The sequence below is a fragment of the Lutra lutra genome, chromosome 4, assembly GCF_902655055.1.
Source record: "Lutra lutra chromosome 4, mLutLut1.2, whole genome shotgun sequence".
NCBI classification, from domain to species: Eukaryota; Metazoa; Chordata; class Mammalia; order Carnivora; family Mustelidae; genus Lutra; species Lutra lutra.
The window spans coordinates 147,305,854-147,330,239 of NC_062281.1; the positions used below are offsets into that span (position 1 = coordinate 147,305,854).

At 40.5% G+C, this 24,386-nt stretch overlaps 1 protein-coding gene across 6 annotated transcripts in view; it reads right to left on the minus strand.

Moving 5' to 3' along the window:
• NFIA (nuclear factor I A) overlaps positions 1 to 24,386 on the minus strand; it is a 371,542-nt gene that overhangs the window by 124,626 nt on the left and 222,530 nt on the right. For all 6 annotated transcript variants that reach the window (XM_047728046.1, XM_047728048.1, XM_047728045.1 and 3 more), the window contains exon 4: positions 8,008 to 8,082. In XM_047728046.1, coding sequence (XP_047584002.1) covers positions 8,008 to 8,082 — 75 coding nt within the window. The remainder of the gene's footprint in view (positions 1 to 8,007; positions 8,083 to 24,386) is intronic.

Genomic DNA, 24,386 nt, shown 5'->3' on the forward strand with positions numbered 1-24,386 from the left:
CTGAGGCTTATGAGTGTATAAATAAAAGTTTACTAAAAATCACATTGCTGGTAATGACCTCTAGCATGTACCTGCTACTCTGAGGATTTTTTATGCCCATAATATAAAAGAAAGGATCATTCAAATAGTATAAAACTAAGTGCTAATTTAAAGCAGTCTGATTAAAAAATAATCAAGGTGTGGCTTTTAATGTGTCAGTGTTAGATTGAGAATTTTTAAAAGTGTCTCACTATCCATTAGATATCCTAAAGAGAAACTTCTGGAATCATGCAGACATATAGGCTTTGGCTGCAAACTTGAGGAATAAGAATTTTCTGGTTTCTTAAAGCAGATGAATTAGGTCTAGTATTGGCATGCTCTTATTCTATCAGAATTATTAACTTTGAAGGGGTCACAAGAATGGTCCTCCTACTAAATTGACTTCTAGAAAAGAACTTGAATCTCAAATCAGTCCTTCTTAATTTATAAATGCACACAGAGTACATACAGACACATACACACACATTCTAATAAATTTGCTGATAGTGTGGACACCTCAAGGATCAGCTCTGAACACAGAGTGAAAGACCAGGGACAGAGGCTTTGTTCAATGATGAGCATAGTAGTTACCATTGCTGAGCATTTACTATCCGCTAGACATGTGCCATTCTCTCACTGAATCCTCAAAGCCCTCCTGAGAGCTATTACTATTTCCAGCATTCTGATGCAGGCCCAGCACACAGATGGTATTTAATAAATATTAGTTAATTGAACAAATCAGATGGTTACCTATGAGAAAAACATGGCTGGGAGGGGTTCAGTATTGCCCAAAGCCCTTCAGTTGGAAAGTGGCAGAGCCGGATCCCCAATTCTATATCCTGGACTATGCAACCATGCCACCATCTTAAATATGGGTTTTATAGAATGTATTACCCTTAGGAAACATAACCCACAAATTAGCTAGAAAAGATGACAAACAGATGAAGATGTGAATAGAGATCATGACAACAAATTAGTATGGACATCAAGGAGTTGTTTTGCTTCTCCCTGAGTCAAATCTTTAAAATAAGAATGCTTATGGTCCAGTCAAATTAGCAAGAGCTTCGGCTAAGAACAGAAAACAAAAGCCCCACCCCGCTGCCCCAAAAGCTGCCACAAGAACTCTCTCCACCGACTCCAACCAGGAAGGTTGTAGAAGATGAGTGTAAAAGAAAAAACAGGACTTTCAAGCACTGAGTTGACTAGTGCATCTGCTGATATAATAAGCCTCCTGTCACCAGAGTTTTAATTTCCGTTGGCAGGGTGGTCATAAGTCCACTGCCAGGGCCCGTGCTGAACACGGGGTACACTGTACATTCAATTCGTAAGTAAGAATGGGGACACCTCTCCCTTTATGTGGCTCCTTCTCTACCGGGTGAGGAGGACAGAATGGGGAAAATCATGCATGGCCACCCATACTGTGAGCTGGGATTCAGGAGAAAGAGTATGTTTGGTGAAAATTTCTATTACTGCCAGCCCATCCCATTTGCTGCTGGCTTTAGTGTCCAAATCTTGACCCCCACATATGTCCAGAAAATTAAAAGAAAAAAAAAAAACAACTAGGCAACAAAACATCCTTCTGAACTAATTCAATTTCAAGATTTATTTTGAAAATTTATCGAATTATAGTAGAGGAAACCCGCTCAATTAAGCCAACCAGACTGATATTTTTCTTCCTAAGAGTATGGCAATATTTATTACTTTATCTCTGTACGAGGGGCTGATTAAAACTAGGAAACATTTGCGATGCCATCATATATTCAGAATAAGGTGGCTGAGGCAGGCAAAACAGAAAAAGATTACAGTATTTGCTAGTCTATAACTAGCTAGCCGATCAGTATTTGCTAGTCTATAACTTAACAGATTTTCTTTAAAAACTGCATTTTAAGGGCAGGCATTATTTTTTTTTAAAGGGTCTCCTGCTCTTTTGTCTGCGGCACACCATACCCTCCGTCTGGAAGAGGTGCCATTGACGTCTACAGACAGAAAATGTGTGATGTTCATTTTAAAATTACTAGTAGGGCCTGCTATTGACCATCTAATTATGCTGAGTTCCATTTATAAACATAGCTAACCACTAAGTTTATGGAGACTTTTTGTGCTGCCTTAATAGGATATTGATCGAGAGCATAGTTTGAGTGGACTGCCATTGAATTGTGTAATGGCAAACAAAAGGCAAGGTCACAGCCACTGTTCCTGCAAGGGCTGCAGTCTATTTTTTATTATAATCTTTTTGTTTCTTCCTCTAATGCTCAAGCCCAAATGGTTTCTTTCGAAAGAAGAGCTTGCTTAAGAATAGTAATTTTATAGTTAATGTCCACGCCATGATCATAGACAGCTCTCACGTTCCTTCGCCGAGGAACAGGAACAGGCCCCTTGCTCAGAACAGAAAGTTTTAGACCTCCTGTCCCGTAACCGAGATCTACACATCCTGCAACCAGTCTCAATGGCACCCCAAGGGACTGGACGTCTGGCCTCCCTCACCCTATGCCAATTTCCTCGTGAGTCTGTCTTTGCGAGACCCTCTTGCCATTTCCGAGTTTGGGCTTGTTCCGATCAAAGAGCTTCATCTCCTTGTTATACACTGGAGCTGAGTTAACTCTGTTGTCCTCGCTCCCACGCATCAGGCGAGACGATCTGCCAGTTCTTCGGACTGTCTCAAGGGCCCAGAAAGCCCAGTGCGTGGCTGTGGGTACTCGAAGTCCCACAAAGGGGCCTAGAGACTTCAAAAAGAGGTAGAAAAATGAACCGTGCTTTGGATCCTAATGGTGACTCCTGTGTGAAAATACAGAAAGCGTGCACATGTGGAAGGCAGAGAACAGCCACTAGGGTGCCACCTCATGCCAGGCTGAGGCAGACGCCTGGCTCCACTCACTGTCCCCCCCCACCCCCCACCCCCTTCTCCATTGACAAACAACTCGGGAATCCTGGAGCCACCCAGCAGCCCGGCTCTGTGGTACAGCCAGGACAGTTCAGCTGCTGGATTTAATAGCTTCTGCAGCAGGGTGACGGGAACCAAAAATTCAGTCTGGGTAACTGAGAGTGGTTTTTACACCCAAAGACGCTGAGCAAACTGGGAACCCTGGCTTTTCAAAATTCCAGGGCCATGAAGTCATCCCAAGCCACAAAGTTTACTTAACCCTTGCAGCCCGCTCGGGTGTACAAGCCACTGCTCGAAAATTAGAACCCACCAGGCCAGAGTCACAATGGCCCGTGTGTATCTGTGGTTTTCCTCTCTCCCAGTGAAGTATTTAAGGTTTCAGAGTCACCCCACCAACTTCAAGTAAAACAGTCAGCACTTTAGAAGGAAATGGGCACAAGGAGTGCATTTTTTGGGAGGATTTTTCTGGGTTCATCCCAGGAAGCATATCGGACAGTCTCAGAGCGCACACTTTGAGGAAAACACCGGAGCCAGATAAACAGGGAGTGGGCGCTGACGGCGATGACCGTCGAAGAGGGTCAGGGAGAAGCCGGTCGTGGGGGCTCTCTCTTTGTGGCGGCTTCATGGGAAAGAGCCCCATCTGAAAATGCTTCTTGAAGGCTTTGTTTGAAAATGCAGCATCATGTAAGAACCCTTCCAGCAGATGATTCCTGTCTTTTGCTTCACAGTATTATGCCAACACAACTTCAGGGATTCTGAACCGCATTGTTAGCACTTGGAAACCCCCTCCCCCAGAGCAGAGAAGACCTCGCTTTCCCTCTGGCACAGAGTCTAGTGGTCTGTATTCCCCCTTCCCGACCCTCTCCTGGAACAAAGTAATAAATAACAAGAACGACTTTCAGATGGCCCTGTCACTGAGGGTGAGGGGGGGAGGTAGGAGGAGCCACAACAGATACCGACTCTTAGGCTACGGGACTTTCTTTGCAGTGAGGACAGACAGACCTTTCGTGGACTCTAGATAATGCAAAAAAATGAAAAGGTAGGTAGGCAGGAGGCCAGGGTGAGAGGGGAATTAGTGAGACTGCAGCAGAAGCCCTTGTTTCTAACAGCTCCATGCATCTGATCAGTATAATTGAATGACAAGCAACCTTGCCACCTGACCCTGACCTCCGACGTGTGAAGCTAAGCCAGCAGCTTTCTCTTGAGTTTCTCTGCCATTGCCACCCTGTAGTAACACGATTATAAACAACAAACTTAGCACGGAGTTATTTCAGTGAATCCTCATGAGGAAATGCTGAAATCGCACCTCCCTCCTCTATTAAATTTAAAAAGGAGGAAAACGAAAAACAGAAACTAACTGGAAACCCGAGGAAAGTAAATATTTATATTAGCAAATTTTCAAATCGCGTACTAAAGATTCAGGAAGAGGGAAAATGTTCAGACTACGGCCACCATGTGTTTGACATTTCCAGGCCCGATATGTGGTCACAAGTGTGACTGGGGGAACTGGGTGGGGCTGAGATAAATGAGGGGGGGTTAAGAAGAAATGTGCAACAGAGTGGGAGAAATTCAAAGACGCTGGGGCCATTAAAAACAACCTGATGAAGGGTGAACTCTTCAGAGCACGAGCAATAATTTGGGGGAGTGGGCAGATGACTGGCTGCTGTGCAGGTTGATTTTTCAGGAAGTGAGCCTGTTCTGTGAGGCACTGCAATCTGGATACATTTGTCCACACACAGAAGCTACAACACAAAGGATGAACCCAAAGTAAACTGTGGACTTCGGGTAACCATAATGAGTCAGTGCCTGTTCCTTCCTTGTAACAAACGTACCACAGTAACAAAAGAGGTTAATAAGTAGAGGAAACTGTTTTGGGGGGAATGTTAAAATTCTGTACTTTTTGTTAACCTAACGCTGAGAACGTAGAATTGCTCTAAACCATAAAGCCTATTCATTTAAAAAAAAAATCGTAACTGAAGACAAATCCAGGGGGAAAACATTTAATTAAGTACTTTGTTGTTTTGGTTCATACAAAAATAGTTTTAACCTTTTTTTTTTTAATGCACAGATTAATAATCTAAAAGTTTATCAACTCTAACAAGAAATGACTTTTAATTAAAGCACAGAATCTTTGGATTCTTTTAGCTCTGTAATGCAGTTATAGGAGAGGTCATGACAAAAATGTCTGCAGTCAGCTAGCTGAGCACAGCCAAGCAAAAAGAGCAAGTTTCTTAACCTCTTTGAGCCTCACAGTCTCCTTCTTCTATAAAAAGGGAAGATAACAGCAACCATGGGAGGACTGAATGAGATTATGGTTACCAAGTGCCTAGTACAGTACCTGATACATAGTGTATGCTTGATAAAGGCTAGCTAATGTAATTTTTCATATGAGTGTTGTGCTCCTAACAGGGCTAACATTATGCATTTAATCAAATTATGTGCCAGTTAGCTTACTGATACTTTAAAGTTGCTGAATGCACCCTCTGGCCCCCCTCATTTGTAAAAAGTGTCCACTGCACCTCTAACATGAACACTTAGCTCTTCCAATTAGGGGAATGGGGCAGGGCTGTAAGAAATGGTTAAGGATTTTGACTCCTCCCGTGGCTTGAGCGCTCAGTCTTTCGGAGAGGTGTGCAAGTGAGGAGACCTGAGCTGGGAGATGGACCCTTAACCCCCGGCAGCCAAGCGAGTCCTGTGACATGGACCCCAATAAACCTGGATTAAAGATCGGCAAGGGGGGGGTACTCTGGACAGCAGTTTGGCTTGAAGCCATGATTTAGCTGACACAGCCCAGTCCCACTTGTGCCAAACAGTTTTAGTCAGCACGAGGCCATGTGTGAGTGAGTCCTACAGCGATTACGCAGCAGTGTGCAGAGTCGAAAAGCATTCAAGAGCCGAAGGACGCTCATGATGCCAGGCATCAGCAACATAAGCCCCTAACGGACAGGAAACAAAACCAGGTCCCTCTGCAAATTCAATCTGTGGTCTGCCTCTGCCCTCTGGCAGTCTTGAAGGCAGGTTTAGAATTCGCTTGGCAACTGTGCTATGTAGACTGAATGAAGGTCTAATCTAGCTTGGAATTGAGAGGCCTTAGGGTATAAGACCTTAAAGGGACAAACGGAAAGTGGAAGAGGGACTTGATTCTGGGCATGGTCCTGAGAGCAGCGTGGGCCTTTTCTACACACCCAGGCCTTGGGACACCGATGATAATGAAGACAAAATATAAGCATTACAGCAGCCAGGGCAGAATAAAAAAAGGTCTGGTGCTCCCACCTTAGAGCTAAAAGGATTTTCTTTTCACTCTTTAAGGCTATGTTTAGTAAAGGCTCAATGAGCGTATTTCCCTGTAATGCCATTATGACAAACATATATATAAAATCTATATCATATTACTATGATTAAAATGACAAGAAAAATGTGGGATAGCAATCCTTTTTAAAAGTCTTACAAAGTGAAAAAATTTTTTTAAATCTATAAATGCATTATTTGTCCCTGCGTGGCAAATGACTGGCTAGCTAGCTGTGCAGTGGCAGGCGGCATATATCCTCCAAGGGAACAAGGTCATCTCATCTCTACTTCACTGGTTGGAACTTTAAGCCCACTTGATAACATGCCAGCAACTTCTCCATTCCAACTCACACCCTCCAGCTCCTAATGCCTCAACCCTTATGTTTCCGCCTCCCTAACACCGGAACACCCTGGCATCAACCAAGGATCCCTGATCCCGGAATTCCCGCACTCATAGTTACTTTCCCCTAGTTTCCCTGCCTCATCCCACATTGTACATTTTGTCAAGTCCCCTGGAGCCCGTGTAAGAGTACACTTGCTAGCACTACACAGGCTTAGCTTTACTATCTACCCACTGTTTGACTTTGGGTAGATGACTTAAATAGATCCACAGTTTAACTCATTGGTAAAAAATGAGACTAATTACTTATCTGACAAGTTTATTGCAAAGACTAATTTACACAACATACATGAAAACATAGCACAGCGTCTGGCAGATAGTAAATGCTCAACAGGCATTAGATTTTTTGTCTATCCCTCAGACTCCAGATCCTCGGCCCCTACCTTATATCCCACGGTCTGGATTCTTAGTAGTCTTTCGGCTTTAAGAAATAAGAACAACCAGAATCTGAGCCTGTGAGATTGGGATGGCTTGGTTTGCTTGACCTGACACCTTGTCAGAGATGGACTGGTGTACTCAGTCCATCTTGCAAGTCTGTAATGCAGTGAATGGGGGATATTTTCATTTCACTTGAAATGAAAATATTTATTTTTACTCCACCTCATTCCATAAAGGATTTGATGCAGCTTGAAACCAATGTTAACCATATTAAGTTTATCTACAAGTAGTCTTTTGAAGTAGGAGGAGAGTAAGAAATAAAATTTAATATCTGCTATTTATATTTCCTTCTTGTTATTGGCACCCATAACACCATAGTCATTGTAGGTATGCATTTAAATTTAAAAAAAGAGAAAGAGATGTTTTTGAGGGAAGGCAAGTGTGTGTGTGCGTGTGTGTGTGTGTGTGTGTGTGTGTGTGTTTGTCAGAAAGAGAGAGAGAGAGAGAGACTGAGGGAGAGAGCGGAGGGGAGAATCCTATACTTTCTCCTTGGACTGTCTGGACTATGTCATAGCAAAAATACAATCAATGACTCCTTTGATCAATGCAACAGGGTGGTGACAGGTACTTTTAATTCATTGTTGATGGTGATTATTGACAAGTTGGTAATGATCATGCTGTACTATGTCACTCAGGCTGAGGGCATTAGCATTCTTTAAAGGTCAAAAACAAATTCTTTTCAAATGCATAATTTCTCAGGAACCAGGGCAGCCTCAGAAATGTTTTCAACCAGGTTCACACTACAAAGTAGGGAATATGTGAGACAGTCAGGATTTCAGTTCTTTCCCTGTGTCTCACATTAAAATGATATTTAATTTTTCCTGATTTAAATTCTTGGCTGTCAAACAAACTGCGTGGCGAAATTCTTCCAATGGGTGAATGGAGAAGGGATTCTGAAAGCTATTTATGTCTCTCGGAGGCCTAGGCAGACAGCACAAACCTAAGGCAAATCTGTACCAAATCAAAGCAAAATTATACTTACTCTGTGACACTCTTACAAGCTCAGTCACACTAAAAACACCTGATGTGACAAAACTGTCTTGGAAGCCCAAATGTCCTGGGGAAACAAAAACAAAAGAAAACAGCGTCATAAACAGAAGATATCTGATAACAGAATTTTAAATATTAGTTTCATTGTGATTAAAAAGGGCAATGTCTAATTTCCTACTCTGCTCTATTAAGAGTTGACGTGGGCGGGGACAGTCATCTCGTTACATAGCTGGTTTTCTGGTTTGAATCTGGGGGCTACGGAAAGCTCTGACACAACTGGGTGATTTCTGATATGGCTTAAAACAAAAACAAAAACAAAAAAAACCCACCAAACAACTCAACAGGAAATCTGAAACAAAAGAAGATTTAAAATAAATGGTTACCTTGGCTGACCTCTGAGACCTTAACAGCTGAGCTGAAAACAGCCTACCTAGGAATCAGCCAGGGTACCCAAATTCCCTAACAGTTTTTCACCATTTTTCTCTAAAGAAACATCTGATCAGGATTAGCTCTCCATCCATTCAAATCAAACAAGATTTAAAGATGTTCTCTTCATTTTCAGAGACACCACAGGATGAAATCTTGAAAAAGCCAAACCAGAAAAGCCAAGCCCCATGCCTTGAAACATGAAAACAAATTCTTTCGAGCACAGATAAAAATTTAGATTTGTTTTGAGAACAAGAGGGTTTTTTTGTGTGAGTGGGTAGATTGACTCTTCTCTTTTTTTTTTTTCCTGAGAGAAGATAATAAACCAATGGTTCTACGTGACTATCTCTGAATTTTGCATCTGCTTTATTTTTGCTGGATATAATTAATTCCTTTAATATACCTGCTACTATCTCTCTTATCATTTGCTTTTTTATTTTTATGGTACATTCAGGAACATAAAACTTATAAATAGCAAAGAATACATAGTTTATGATATGCTGTTTCCTTCTCAGCTTCTCAAGTTTTTTGATTCTGAATCTCAGATAGATAAAATCTAGTTGAGACGCATCTCTAGGGTTAGCATAATCACCTCCTTTAAAAAAGTAGGGCCAAAGGAGGGTTCCTGGGTGGCTTGGTGGGTTACACCTCTGCCTTTGGCTCAGGTCATGATCTCGGGGTCCTAGGATGGAGCCCCGCATTGGGCTCTCTGCTCAGCAGGGAGCCTGTTACCCCCCTCTCTCTCTGCCTGCCTCTCTGCCTACTTGTGATTTCTGTCTGTCAAATAAATAAAATCTTTAAAAAAAAAAAAGTAGGGACAAAGGGATTTTTTTTAATGTAAACTTTCCTTTGAAACAAGAAACATACTTTTAAGAAACGCAAAATCAGAAAATAGGTCTATCTGAATCTATAACAAACAGCCTACAAATAAGATTTATGTTATTGACAAAAGATAGATTTTTCCCAGTACTAAGGGGAGGCAAATTTAGCTATGGTATAGTCTACCCACCAACAGATTCATTAAATGTCATGCACATAAACACATGCAACAAATCACTATGTTTGGGAGACTTACAAAAGTACCCACAAATTATTCTTTTTCTGGTAGCATTAGAATTAAGAAAGGTTTTTTTTTTTCCAGTTAATTTTTAAACCCAACACAATCTATGATATTTTAGATAAAACAGCTCTAATTTTTAGAACATGCAGTAACTATAAATTGCTTTTTTAAAAAAGGCATTTTATTTATTCGTTTGTCAGAGAGAGAGAGAGAGAGAGCGGGCGAGCGCAAGTGAGCACAAGCAGGGGAGCAAAAGGCTCCCTGCTGAGCAGGGAGCTGGATATGGGACTCGATCCCAGGACTCTGGGATCATGACCTGAGCCAAAGGCAGATCCTTAACCAACAGAGACACCCAGGCATCCCTAAAAATTGCTTTTTAAAGTAAAATGGCAAACTTTCATTTGAAGACGTGCTTAAGAAATTTCACCTGTTGAAACAACCCCCACCCGAGTCTCTGGTTGACTCTAATTTGGTAAGTGCCTAAGATGTTGCCTCTTGGATAGAGACCTGAGAAATAAAAATAAGCAAATAAATAAAAATTCTCTCAAGTGGTACTGGCAAAACCAACTAGAACATCTCTTTTGATTGTGACGTTGACATCACATCAATCCCACAGACTGTAACAAAGGAAATCCAACCACAACATACATTAAGTTTGACTTAAAACACATCTAGTGAGAGCAAGGAAATGCACATTGAATGGGAGACTCGGGCCGATTTCCAACTCTTATTCATTGCTGTCTGCAGTCTTGCTTGCAGGCTGACACTTGCTTCGGTTCCAACCTTTGACATTCCTTACTTTAAGGACAACTTCACAAGAATTTCTATACAGAGTGGATGGGAACACATGTACTTCAATCTCGCCACCAAAAAAGCAAGCACTGTGTTTTGAAAACTAAGTTTAGCATGGCACAAAGACTCATGAGGGGGAAACACTGCTCACATTCACTCCAATATCTCCTCTGGATTGGCCCTTCTCGTGTGTCCACCTTCTAGTGGCGTCTCCAGGGTTTGTGCTCAAGGGCACAGATTTCCTAGTTACTTCCTCTGCTTCTATGATCAGTTACCAGTCTTGACTCTAACGTTTGTGAAAACTACAATAATGTTTGTTTCATTCACCACTGTATTTAATGGCTGGGACAAAGCAGTTAGTAAGAGAATATTTGTTGAATGAGTGGATGGATGATGCTATAGGCCAATGACTCTCAAATCTTTGTCTTTTGCCAAGAGTGCTCTCAAAATATTTATTGGATATTTCTACCCAGTTAGCCATGGGAATCCTCACACCCAATGTGTCCAATGCCAAGCTCATTTTCTTCTCCTCCCCAAACCTGTTTTGATGCTATGGAATTCCCTCTTTCAGTGAGCCATCCATGACCAGCTTGTTTTCTATGTTTTGGTGCCATCCTTAACTCCTGATTCTTACAAAAACCCACATCCAACCAATCCTGACTCCAAGTGTATCTCCATTCCCCCTCCCTGCCTTCTCTCCTCAAGTCTGTGGCTCAGAATCTTCCTAATTCTTGCCAGTCTGGTGGGGCAGCCTTCTAGCCATGTTCTCGATTGTCAGTCCTGGCTTCTCAGTTCACTGTCTACTCTATGGCCAGAGCTGTCTCACTAACAAGCAAATCTGAGGGCTCATTCGTTTATTCAACAAATATTTACTGAGCACCTACCATGAGCCAGGCATTGTGCTAGGGGTTCAAGATACAGTCTCTACATTCAGGAAATTTACAGTCTAGGATTAGAAACAGCTGACAACATAAAACAAATGAATTATCTTAAAAATTATAAATGGTATAAATGAAATGAAGAAAATAATTAGGAAACACTTTAGAAAGGGTGGTTAGTGAAGGTGTCCCTTAAGAGCTGACATCTGCAAGATACTAAGGAGAGAGCTAGGAGAAGAAGGGGAAATAACTCTTCATGTAGTGGAATTAGCATATGCAAAGGCACCTGGGTAGGAAAGAATGAGATGCTGGAGAATCTGAGAGAAATCCAATGTGTTCAGAGTTCACTGCCCTGTCAGAAATCTTGCAAAAGCCCTGTAGACAGCTTGGGGAATAGTACAAATTCCATCACATGGCATACCACCTTGATGTAGCCTCTATTTTCCTCTCTATCTCATTTTTTTTTTTTTAAAGTTTATTTATTTGTCAGAGAAAGAGAGAAAGCACAAACAGGGGGAGAGGCAGGCAGAGGGAGAAACAGGCTCCCCACTGAGCAAGGAGTCCAGTGCAGGACTCGATCTTAGGACCCTGAAGTCAGACCCAAGCTGAAGGCAGATGGCCAACTGACTGAGCCACCCAAGCATTCCTGCTCATATATATATATATATATATATATATTTTTTTTTTTTTTTTAAATCTCTTCCCTCTCTCTTTCTCTCTGGCCCTACCCCATGGGACTAACGGAATACTTGCTTCACCATGGTCCTGGTTCTCTCCTCTCTCCACACTGTTCCCTCTTCCTGGAATGTCTCTATCCTTCTGGCTCTTTGCTTGGCCAACCTCCTACTTGTCCTTTAAGACTCAGCTTTGCTGTCATTCAATCAAAAGTCTTCTCTGGTTGCCTGCACTGCTTGCAAAGACTCCTTTTCTCTTTTCTCAACACTGACCAGGTATACAGAGTATACCTCTAATCTAGGACCCAGCACTGTAATTCTGTCTTTTTCTCACATTAGACTGTGGGCCCTTTGAGAAAGAACATCTTCTGTGCCTCCAGGTCTTAACACAGTGCCTGGTCTGCAGTAAGCACTCCAGGGGTGTCTGTAAGGGAACACAACCCAATTTGGGCTCAAGGATGTTTATTTTTCTTTTTATAGAAATGTTGACAGAACTTTATTTTTGTCTCTCTCTCTCTCATCTCTAGCAATATAGTTTGAACCAAAATGGAGCCAATGTACATCTGAAAACTATTAAAGTGAACAATCTCAGTAGTTCCTTCAGACTAAACAAGACAAGGACCGAAGAGACAATCCATTTAGAATGCAGCTTCCAATCAAGAAGGTGACATCAGGGGCACCTGGGTGGCTCAGTGGGTTGAGCCTCTCCCTTCAGTTCGGGTCGTGATCTCAGGGTCCTGGGATTGAGCCCCACGGCGTGCTCTCTGCTCAGCAGGGAGCCTCCCCCCACCCCCCGCCTGCCTCTCTGCCTACTTGTGGTCTCTGTCTGTCAAATAAATAAACAAAATCTTAAAAAAAAAAAAAAAAGAAGAAGGTGACATCATGTTCTCTGATGAGAAATGCCTGAGGGGTTGTCCTATTGTTGTGACTGTGGTTCAAACGTTGGGGAACGGAGTTAAAACAGAATTAAAGGGCAGCATAATTTAATAGGCAAAAGGGGCCAAAAAAAAACCCCAAAGAGTCCAGTCCCAAGCTTAAACTAGGACCTTCTGTGATCCTGAGAAAGTCTCTGTAAAAAGTCATGATTGGATCCTCCTTGTCCTCTGGGCAACCTGCTCCCTCAGGCTGATTTTAATAGAATGTGTGTAATTTAGAAGGTAAACTATATGTGACTGTACAATAATCAGAAAAATTAAAATAAAAAGTAGAATGGTTTCACAAGTCCTGATGTGGCCATCTCAGCAGTAATATGTCCCCAGGGAAAGGTACATGTAAACATTCCATGTAACTTTAAGGGACTATGAAACTGGTTTGTTCCTTCAACAATTATTTGGAAACCCAGTGGTGAACTCTAGAGGAAGACAGCAATGAGAAATGAAACTTGAGAAATGATGGAAAAAGTGACACGTCTAATGTAATTACTAAGCAAACTCGAGCAGATTAATATTTCATTCTCGCTAACACAAACCAAATCATAAAAATGACTTTCAGGGAAATAACACTAATCTGGGTGTTCTACTTTATTGCAAGATGAGAGAAAAATGGAAAAGAAAATAGAAAGGTCAATTTCAGTAATTCTGAACTTCGATGTTCACATTAAAAGATCCACAGTTGGAAAGCTGATTAAACGTCTCTGAAAGGTCCCAAGATTCATATTTTGAATACAGTCTCTCAGAAATGAGTGAAAACCAGACTTTCTTGTTAAGTAGGCCTTAGCTGAAAACCCAGATTTCATAGAGATCTCTCTCTCTCTCTCTCCCCAGTTCTGAGCTACTTCAGGAGCAACTGCATCATAGCTCAAAAGGAGGAGCAGATCCTTTCCTGTTTTATAGAAAATGGCTAGAAAAGTTCCTTCATTGAATTTGTATTCAATGAATTGCCAATTAGAGTACAGATTTCAATACCTGCGAGTCCATCGTACTCACAGTGGGGAGATGAGGCTTTCTAAGAGAGGCAGAAATATAAAAAGCCAAATTCTTTTATGGGTGGTTAGGAAAAGCAGTTCTCTTTACCTCAATGATATCAGCAGTTATTATGGAAAATGCCATTATATGGGAACCCAATCTCATCTCACGAAGGGACTGAACATCTATCTACCTCTTAACAAGCAGAGAAGAAAAAAAAAAAGTTTGATTTCCAGACAGACAGGTAACCTTGCAGAGGTGTTCAGAGGTCGAGGGGAAGTAATAGCTCAGAACAAACCATCCAGAGGGTTGGCCTTGAGAGGAAGCTGGAGTGTCCATGGAGCAGAGAACATGTGAGAGGAGGCACACTGACACACTGGATGGTATTTTTGTTTGTCTTTTTGGGACAGCCAAGGGGTCTCAGCTCTAAATGATTAAATCTCATCTGGTTCATGTAACAAACTGCAACACACAGGTCATTTCGTCAAAAAGAATGCATCTCGATCCTATTCTCTCCTTGGCAAATACGGTTCCATTACCAGGACAAGCCAAGTTAATGACCAGGCCTTTCCATGCTGGTGCGTCTGGGCGACTCAAAAGGAAAAGGGGCCCCTTGTTCTCGTATACTTATATTCCACAAGCCCTGGAACCTGCTGTGATGTGCAGGCCCCATGCTAAGTCCTGCGGGAGCTGCTCTCCCAGAATTTACATGCTCATCCTTCTAAAGAAAAGTCTACCCTAACCGCACCGCTCCTCCCTGGAACTTTAATTTCTCCTCCCGCAAACTCCCCACTGGCGGATGTGGCCCCGGAGGAAAGGGAATGTGGCTCCTTCGCCTTTCCCTTTCCCCACAGTCAACACGTTAGGTGCGCTCAGTCAATACTGCTGAGCAGAACTTCTCGTCTACCTCCTTCTACCTGATGTGGGAGTTCTTTATCTGTCTTAGCTCTGTCCCCCTACAACACACCTGGCAAGGGCACGGTTGTATCTCACGATCTTACACTGTCCAGAGCCCAGCACAATCACTTGGTCTATGTGTGTAATAAATATCTATTTAGTGATCTAGATGAGTGACTTGAGATCCCCAGGATTTAGTAGACTTCTACAGCACGATGGGAACGATTATTAGTTTACCTCCAGGAATGCTTTACTTCCGTCATTTTAATTTGGAATATCTTGGAAAACAGGTTTTTAAAAGACGGGGTGGGGCGCCTGGGTGGCTCAGTGGGTTAAAGCCTCTGCCTTCGGCTCAGGTCATGATCTCAGGGTCCTGGGATGGAGCCCCGCATTGGGCTCTCTGCTCAGTGGGGAGCCTGCTTCCCCCCTCTCTCTGCCTGCCTCTCTGCCTACTTGTGATCTCTCTCTCTTTCAAATAAATAAATCAAAACTTAAAAAAAAAAAAAAAGATGGGGTGGCCCATTAAGCCCACATTCTAAAATTTTTGTCCCATTTTTCATGACTATACATTGACTATTTACTCTGTCACTCATTGACAATGAGATAGCATGTGTTTTTAGAATAATTCCTACTATTACAGCAAATGCCCAAAATTCCGGCAGCTACTAAAAAGAATGCAGTAGCAATAAAAATAACATAGATGTTCCATCCGTGTGATTAATCTTAACCATAGTGGAGTTTCATTCGGTAGTCTGCTTATAGTAAACATTAAAAGACTGACATACGTTGCTGGACTGGCAATGAATGAGGCTGTAATACTTCTGTATCTAGAAAGTTGAGTCTGAGAATCTGTCAAACCAAGAAATGATATTTGTCAACCAATAATATGAAAGAGGTGTTTTGAGATTCTCAGATGAAAAGGGTTGTTACAAATGCATTTCTACTATGGTTATGAGTGTCATCCTGGATTCTTACAACACATCAAGGAATGGTGTCTAGTATGGGAATAATGTAGTCTTAGCTGAAAAGGAGGATAAGTCAAGAAGAGCTTTTAGAAGTATGTGTCATGGGACTTATGACCTGTTGATTCCTTCTTTTTGTTGCCCCTAATTTCCCTGCCCAGCTCAGGTATTTATTATTGAATACAGGCACCTAATCTGTGTTTGTAGTTTGTCTTGCCATATCCATAAAGTCAACATTTGGTTTACTGCTTTCATTCATCAAATGTTTATTGGACACCTCTTATGTGGCAAGCACAGTCCTAGGCCCTGGGGATTTGGCAAAAAATTGCGCAAAGTCTTTACTGCTGCGGGGGAAGGGGGGCAAGACATTCCCAGTTAAGAAAGATGTTTACATCAAGATCTCTGGTAATGTATTTATCTAAAATTGGGTCTTTTTATAAGACCTTTCTAGGAAAAACTACAGTGGAGACTACAGCAATGTCCTGTGCCAACTCTACTGGTTGTCCATACGTATTCATGATTGGCAGCTACAGACCAGAATTCCCAGCCTCTTTCAGGAGTGAATGGAAGTGCTGCGATCAACTTTCACCCGACCTGCCTGAAAAGAAATTCCTGCCTTAGGCATCCTTCTTCCTCTTTTTATGGACTAGAACAGTTTCGACCTTGAAGACAAAGACAGTGCCCACGGGATGGCAGAGCAAGAGGACAGAGGGAGCGTGGGACCCTGAATGACAGTGGAAAGAAGAACCACCCGGCCAACTTAGCCTGCTCATCTGTAAGAGTTATCAAAACGAAAGAGATCTTAGTGTACTTAAACCACTGTATTTTTCCTGTCTCTTTGTTATAGCAGCCTACTACTTACCTTAACCAACATAAAAGCCAACCTTTCTCTATAAAATCTAAAATGTCACAAATTAGTAGTCCACAGACCAATTGTAGTCGGCCAACATATTTTGCTTAGCTGCCAAGGTACTAATTTTTTTTTTAAACATATGGATGTTTTTAAACTGGACATGAGCTAAAAAATGGGCCACACTCCCTAGTACTCTTTATTATATTTCATTTATGTAATGATCTGTAAGACCCCAGTAGGCACATAAATCTGTGATGCCTGCTAGGCATTTTCTCTCCACGTTAATCTACCAGCATGGTAGGGAGAAAATGGGTGGATGGTCGGTGTCTTTTGTCTGATAAAAAAAAAAGCCAAGGGGGGCGCCTGGGTGGCTCAGTGGGTTAAGCCGCTGCCTTCGGCTCAGGTCATGATCCCAGGTCCTGGGTTCGAGCCCCACATCGGGCTTTCTGCTCAGCAGGGAGCCTGCTTCCTCCTCTCTCTCTGCCTGCCTGTCTGCTTACTTGTGATTTCTCTCTGTCAAATAAATAAATAAAATCTTAAAAAAAAAAAAAAAGCCAAGAGTATTTCATGATTTCTTTAAGTTTAGACTTCTTTGCTAGGTATTTAAAGCCCTTCAAAGTCTGTCCTCTAGTACACCTTTCCAGTGTTCAAGGTATATTTCCAATACTACCTAAATATATACATTATATGTGGCAGCCAAGAGGTCCCACTTGCTCTTCTCCAAATTTTGATATGCTCTCTCCTCCACATTAGAATTCGTATCAGTTCTTCCCAAAATGTGTTATGTAAATAGTCCACCCAAATGCCCCACAACAAATAAAAACAAAGATAAAAATATATGTAAAATAAATTAGAAAACACCATCACACCCACCCTTGGAGAATGACAAGAAATATTTATACGTTAAAGCCTCTGAGAGTTTCTGCAACAAACAGAGTTTCTTAATATATTTTTTTAATTTTTTAAATATTTATTTGAGAGAAGGCATGAGAGAGAGCCAGAGAGAGAGAGAGAGAGTGCGAGTGCACAAGCAGGGGAGAGGGGTTAAGGGAGAAGCAGGCTCTCCGCTGAGCAGGGAATCCAACGCAGGGCTCCATCCCACAACCTGAGCTGAAGACAGACGCTTAACCAACTGAACCACCAGGCACCCCAAAGTTTCTTACTATTATTTAACTCATGATTTCCCAAATAACTCGACAATGATGCCCTCTGTTTTTGGCACATATCCTTCTTCAGATAGATTGTTCTGCTCCTTTTCCTATTTTCCCTATTTGGTTTACATGAGAATGTGCTGAGGGGAAAGTAGAATCTGAACCCTTCAAGGTAATTCACACTTTCATGGAAGGCCCAAGGGCATTCCACATCTTCACTTGCGATCATTCTAACATATGTACATTAGGAAAACGGATCAAGCCAGTAACAGGTGTTGTAAAGGTAGGCTACCTATCTGAAAAATTTGTCCCCAGAACCTCTCTAGTATCAATTTTCATCAAAAGTGTAGCTTTCCTTCATCCAGCATTTATGTGTTTGGCACTATGTTATGCACTTTAGACATACTAGCTCTAATTCCTGCTGCAACTCTGTGGTTGGCAATAGCCTGATTTTGTAGACAAGTAAGCTTACACTCAGAGAGGTTAAGTGACTTGCTGAAAGTCACACAGGTAGTGGCAGAATTGAGGATTAGAACATAGGTTCGTTTAGTTCTCTTTATATAATAAATGTTATTGCATGTTTATCCATCATATATAATACCAGAGACTTGATTTATTCAGTCTAACCCAAAGACCTTATCACATCTTTTCACCAAGTCCTGCACTTAATAAGGGAAGAGTAGTATTTCATTAAATTAAATTTGATTGCTCAATGACTTTACATAAAGAGGGTTTATGAGTTTGAGTTACAAGGATTAAGCACTTAATTAAAGGATGATGTCTAAAAGATAGCAAAACATCTAAATAAAAATGAAAAACGATTTTTACTTCTTTGCATGTTTAGAAACACTGAATGCACGACAATATGGAATGAACTGGAAGCTAAGAGATCTTAAAGTTCATCTAGTAACACACTAATCATCATTGTGTTGTAACAAAGGATTTTAATAAAGTAATGAAGCTTGATTTACAAAATAACAATTCCTTTAATATCCTTGCTTTCCTGTAACTTCTCTTCTTTACCTCAATTTTACCCTCTGGAACAGGTCAGAATAAATCTAATCTCTCTTTGCTACATTTTAAGTATTCGAAGGTAGTCCCTCAGTCCCTAATTTTTTCTCCTCTAGGCTAAATATCCTTTCTTTCATAGTTCTGTCCTGTCAACGAAGTAATTTCCCCACTGTCTCTAAACATATAGAATCATACATTTATAAGGGCTCACATAAGCAGAAATAGACACTTTGCAAGTGGACCCAATTACAAATTAGTTTTGTGTCCAAGAATACAGAAATACTTGCTTCACAGAATGTTTTTTTTTTGAAGCACTATAAAAAAACTTAAAAAAAAAGAAAGAAAATTTTGCTTCATGTTAGTGAAAGTAAATTCCAGTATCACTAGCATAATAAAATTAGTATTTTATAAATATTTTAAGATGAATTGTGTTGTTTTTTAATGGACTTAGGAATACTTTTTTAAGGGATTTTTAAAATTAACCTGATTTTTAACTAACGGGGTTTTTAAGCACCTTGTTTTTATGTTCTGAATCAAAGTTTTCTCTAAACTTGGACAGTAATAACTGGTCATCTACAAATAGATCACACTACTTGTAACAGCTTCAGTTTCTATTTATGAACTCTTACACATACTGGAGAAAAAAATAAGGAAATTTATTCTCCGAATACATCAGAAACCGATTACCTTAATTCAAACAGACGTGAAACTGGATCACCCGAAGGCCACCCTGGATTATGGATGTAAAACAGCAAAAAAACCTTAATGTGCACTGTCCTGTTCTTCATTTTAGGTTTAATTCACCTGGCTCTGAAACATTAAGGAGAGTCCTGCTCGCTAAACCACCTGAGGACACATGCAATGACAAGGAAAGAAGATGACCAGGGGCCATGTGCTAATTTTAAGACACTGATGTTGGTTCGCCAAGCGTGGAAAGGAAATCATCGAGGAGTTGAAGCAATGCATTCTAAAAGAATCCTTGCATTCCTTGCCCAAGACGACAAAAAGAGAAAGAAAACTACAAACAGGTAGATGTCGTTTTCCAAATACATAATAAAACTAGTTAATGTTTAGAACCACAAAATACAAAGAGCTTTCATCTTTTTAAAAGCCATTTGCTTCAATGCAATTCTTGTTCTCTTATCCGACAATTACTTAATTACCAATGCCATAATTCGCAGCGTTTATTAAATTATAGACTCTATATTATACATTTCTGCAGATACTACAGCATGCCACAAATCATGTGGGCTACTATACTTTGAAGTTTGCTGGCTTAGCACAAACACAAACTATTTTAGAAGTACCAGAAAATTCTTTGTGAATATAACAGAATGAATTACACTGTTCAGGCCATGTCATGTTAGCACAATGGAGAAACACTTTTAGGACTTTAAAGTCATGTAATACAATTCTAGGCTGGATTTTTCTTGTTAAAAAAAGTAGAATGGGAGTGATTGGAAGAGAAAAGGGCCAATATTTGACAACAGAAATCAGCATAACCTTTTAACTGCAGCAGCCATGGGTGACTGCCCTTTGACCTTGAAAGATTATGTGGGATTTCAATGACAACAGCTGGAAGTGAGCATGTGTGAATAGAGAACACAGATCTGAGGCCTGATACAAAAGACTGCACAATCTCTGCCCAGATCGGAGTGCTGATTAGAAATTGTTTCCTGGTCCTGGCTTAATAGGGTGTGATAATGAAAGTTGGGTTTTTTAATTTTTTTTTTCCCTTTTAATTCTTCCAGCAAGAAATCATAGGTAGATTTCTTCCATAGCCACTATCCCCTTCAGCCCCTCCAATCTTCTGGGCTTTCATATGTTAACAGATCCATTCTTAAAAACCAAACTTTGTTTTACAACCTACTCTTCACAGGCAAAACTTCAAGTTCTTGAGTTCCTCTCCTGAGTTGCAAAATCACTTCGGTGGCATTTCACACCCGGTATGATTATTTTTTTGCTTAAGGACGTGTCATACACAGACACACACGTGCGCGCACACACACACACACACACACAACTTAAATGAGAGCTCGGTGAGAGTGGGAACTGTCTCTCATCTTTTTAATTCTACCATTTGTAGGGCGCATACCACATGGTGGGTCCGCACCCCATGTAGGACAAATAGGCATAGAGATGAAATACTGATTCTTATCCACTCATTCTTTTTGTTCCTCTTGAGAGGTACAGGGAGACTCTTACACGCACATCCAATAATTTCAGCTTTTTCATCATCCGGTCTCATATATTCATTAGCAATTTTTTTAGGGAAGACGACAGGTGTGTTTCCCCAACAAGAGCCTATGAGGAGGTAAGTTAATTATTTCCTTTCGCAGATAAGGAAACTCAACCCAGTGGCTAGAGAGATTTGACTGCTTGCTGAACGTGGCCATTTCAATCCAAAAGACTCTCAATGAATGACATTCATTGAGCTGACATGCACCTACACGGACACAGATGCAATCTCCAATTCTTACGTACAATACTCATTACTTGCTGACATTGCTCTTGAAACCACCAGGATGATGCCACATGATTACTGAAAGGACACCGGGTTATGACTCATAGGCGTTGTTTTGGTTTTATCATACACGCTGTCTGAACTTCTATTGCTCCAGATTTTGCTAACTCCTCTAGCTCTGGATTTTGCTAACTACTCTAGTTTCTGTATCAAATTAGCAACTCCTTGGCTTCAGTAGGAGGTGGCCTTTCTTTTAAATGCAAATAACACCTTGAGTCAGGCAGAAAACCAACCTGGCTGCGTGGTGTGGGACAAACAGAGGCTGGTGAAAACTGGCTTCCAAATCAGACATGGGTTGTCTACTCACATCCTTCTATAGCAACTTTAGATGTTATTCCAAACAAGCCATGGGACAGATTGTTTTTCAGAACAGACCAAATCCATTTGCCGTTTCAAAATTCTATAAACAGAGTATTAAGGAATTCAATTCCCACAGCAACTATATGAGCGCTGGCTTTGGCTTTACGGGAGTTTCTGCCAAGCTGAGATATTTGTAGAACTATTGGTTTAGGGTGTCCTTTGCAACTCTGAGCAGAAGGGACCACGGCTTGTGATCTCAGTTCACTTTAAGGACTTGGTCTTGCTGGTGACAGGTATACATGATAAATGTTCCAGAAGGCTGACCTAATTTCCGTTGAAGTGAGTGTTTTGCTAAGAACATTCCCTCAAAGTGTCAGCTTGCAACCAAGGATTCAGCCTGCCAGTGTCCATTCTTTTCAGTGAGTTATTACCATTGCTTATGAAAGTTTGCTCAAAATGAAGCTACTTCTGCCTCACTGAGCAAGCTTTAGACTCATACTGAACTTAAATAAGTTACATATCTAATTTTAAAATAAGAAATTATCAAACACATTCAGTTTCATAGTTTTTAGTCATTTCTGATCAGAAAAAACAAACACTCTAGGCTTAGTACAAATCGAGGCAAACCGGCAATGTATTTCTTTTCTCTTACAAAGGAATTAGTATCTCTACATGTTCATTTATCTTGTCCTTCAAAAATTATATTTGCAAGGTATTGTTTACATACAATATAGCAGGAGGGACAGTAGTAAGGAAATTAGGGACCTAGGATATCTTAAGTCTCAGTTTTCTCATCTGTAAAATGGCACTGATTGCATGTATCCCAAGTTTGTTAGGAATAATGAGATGACACACTTAGAATGCTTAGCAAAGAACCTAAGACACAGAATGTGTTAAAAAAAATGTAGCTACTCTTACAAATAACAAATATATTCTTCATATCTTAGATCTTGAATTCTGCAGGAAACCTTAAGAAGAAATAAGAGGTAGAAATAACTACGTTCTTCTGACATGGAGTAGCCAATAATGTAACTGTTCACAGAGAAGTTGTGTAGATAAATAACAAAAGTTGATAACACAATTTTGAGCAGATTTTTGAGTAAAAATAAAAGTATTTTTTAAAGCAAGTAACACAAATTAAAAACAAGTCCTCTGGCATTTCTTAGATTTTTCTAAAGTGATCTGTAACAGTACTTAAGATCCATTATTTTAATAGAGTTAAATTTTAGAAATCAAATTCTATATTTATTTACAAATATGTTTATAAAAACACAATTATTTATAATTCACAACATAATTTTAAATATACATCTATTCTTTAATTCTACATCTACCTGGGCCAAGCATCAGCCTACAGATGGAGACACAAATTTTGGCCTTATATTTTTGCGTTAATAACTATAGATACTCAACCTAGGTCAATCTGTTTTTCAGCAGATCAAGTTTTACCTCATTTCTCAATAAACAATGTACAGGCATATTTAGAGAAAGGGGAAATTTAAAAATGGCAGGGTTTTTTTGTTTGTGGGTTTTTTTGTTTGTTTGTTTTGGGCCTTTATTAGTCAAAGAATTTTGTGTGCCAAAAAATCTTATTCGCAACTAAATGCATGCTGCTTCTTCTAGAAAATAGATATTTAGAGGTATGATTTTGTTTTTCAGTATTTTTCAAATGAAAACTATTTAAATTTTTTTAAATGTGAAAATATTTGGGGTGGTATAAAAAACACATACAACATAAGCAATATTAACATTAAATATAGAAACACCTCCTTGAAATGAACTACTCTCGAGTCCGGAGCCTCCCCATTTTAGCTCTTTGCTTCGATATAAACGGAGAGCCATCAGCAAACATCATGAAAGAAAGGGTCTTGATTCCTTACTGCTTTAAATCAATGCTAAAAGAATTTGCCCTTTTAGGCAGAAGAATGATCGACATGTTTCACTTTACTGACTTTGATCACTGAAGCCCTTTATGGTGCAGGCCATTTCTTTCAGTTTAGGGAACAGAATCTTTGTTTGACTCACAGAATGGACCAAGTACATCTTACACTCAGCTTTAGCTAACTCAGAGCACTGGAGTTCTCGGAATTTCTTCCGTGTTTCTCAACAGAGTCCTCAGCATTTTGAGGGGGGACTCCTTCCTATGCTCAGACCTCCCCTGTACGCTGTAGGCCACTCAACATCTCTGGTCTCCAACCACTGACTGTCAGCAAGATCCCCTCCTTGTCCAAGAGCGTCCTCACACATTATGAACACCCCTCCAGAAGGGGTCCCTTGGTGAAAAACACGTTAGAGTAGAACACTGTCTTATGGATCTCCTTAGGTATTTAATACCACGCAATTCTGCCCACATCTGAACTGGCTTATTGTCTCTATAATTAGAATACAAACTCTTACAAGCTGGATTATTACAATTCTTTCTAAATTCCTACTCGGCCCCAGTCATGCCCTCTGTCTTTCACTCTTACCCAAGTATCAAGTTCAGATATTACAGCTATGGCTCCTCGTTAGTAGAGTGGTTAGTATCCCCACCTGTCAGATATTACAGCTAGATGTTGATGTTTAAAAAGTTAATTCTATTTGAACTACTCTATGTTTGGTTTTGTTTGAAGGAGCGGGGAGCGGGGCTCATGCATATATGTCTATGGTCCATAAAAACAAAATACACATTTTGGACTTTCTGAAAGAGTCTTGGTTTCCAGTATTGGCCCATCAGTCTATACACGTACGTGAACATATTGGCCTCTTATTGCTGAGAAGATATGTTCCCTGTCAATAAACTCTTGGGACTCACGTAAATAGTATTTTGTTTTTTCACAACATTATCGTGGATCTAAAGGTCCATATAGTCTAGGCAGAAGTAGAAAATAATATGGAAATCTTGAAAGGAAATATCCATTCTGCTCTCTGCTCTCATTGAAAGGACGGGGGTGAAATTA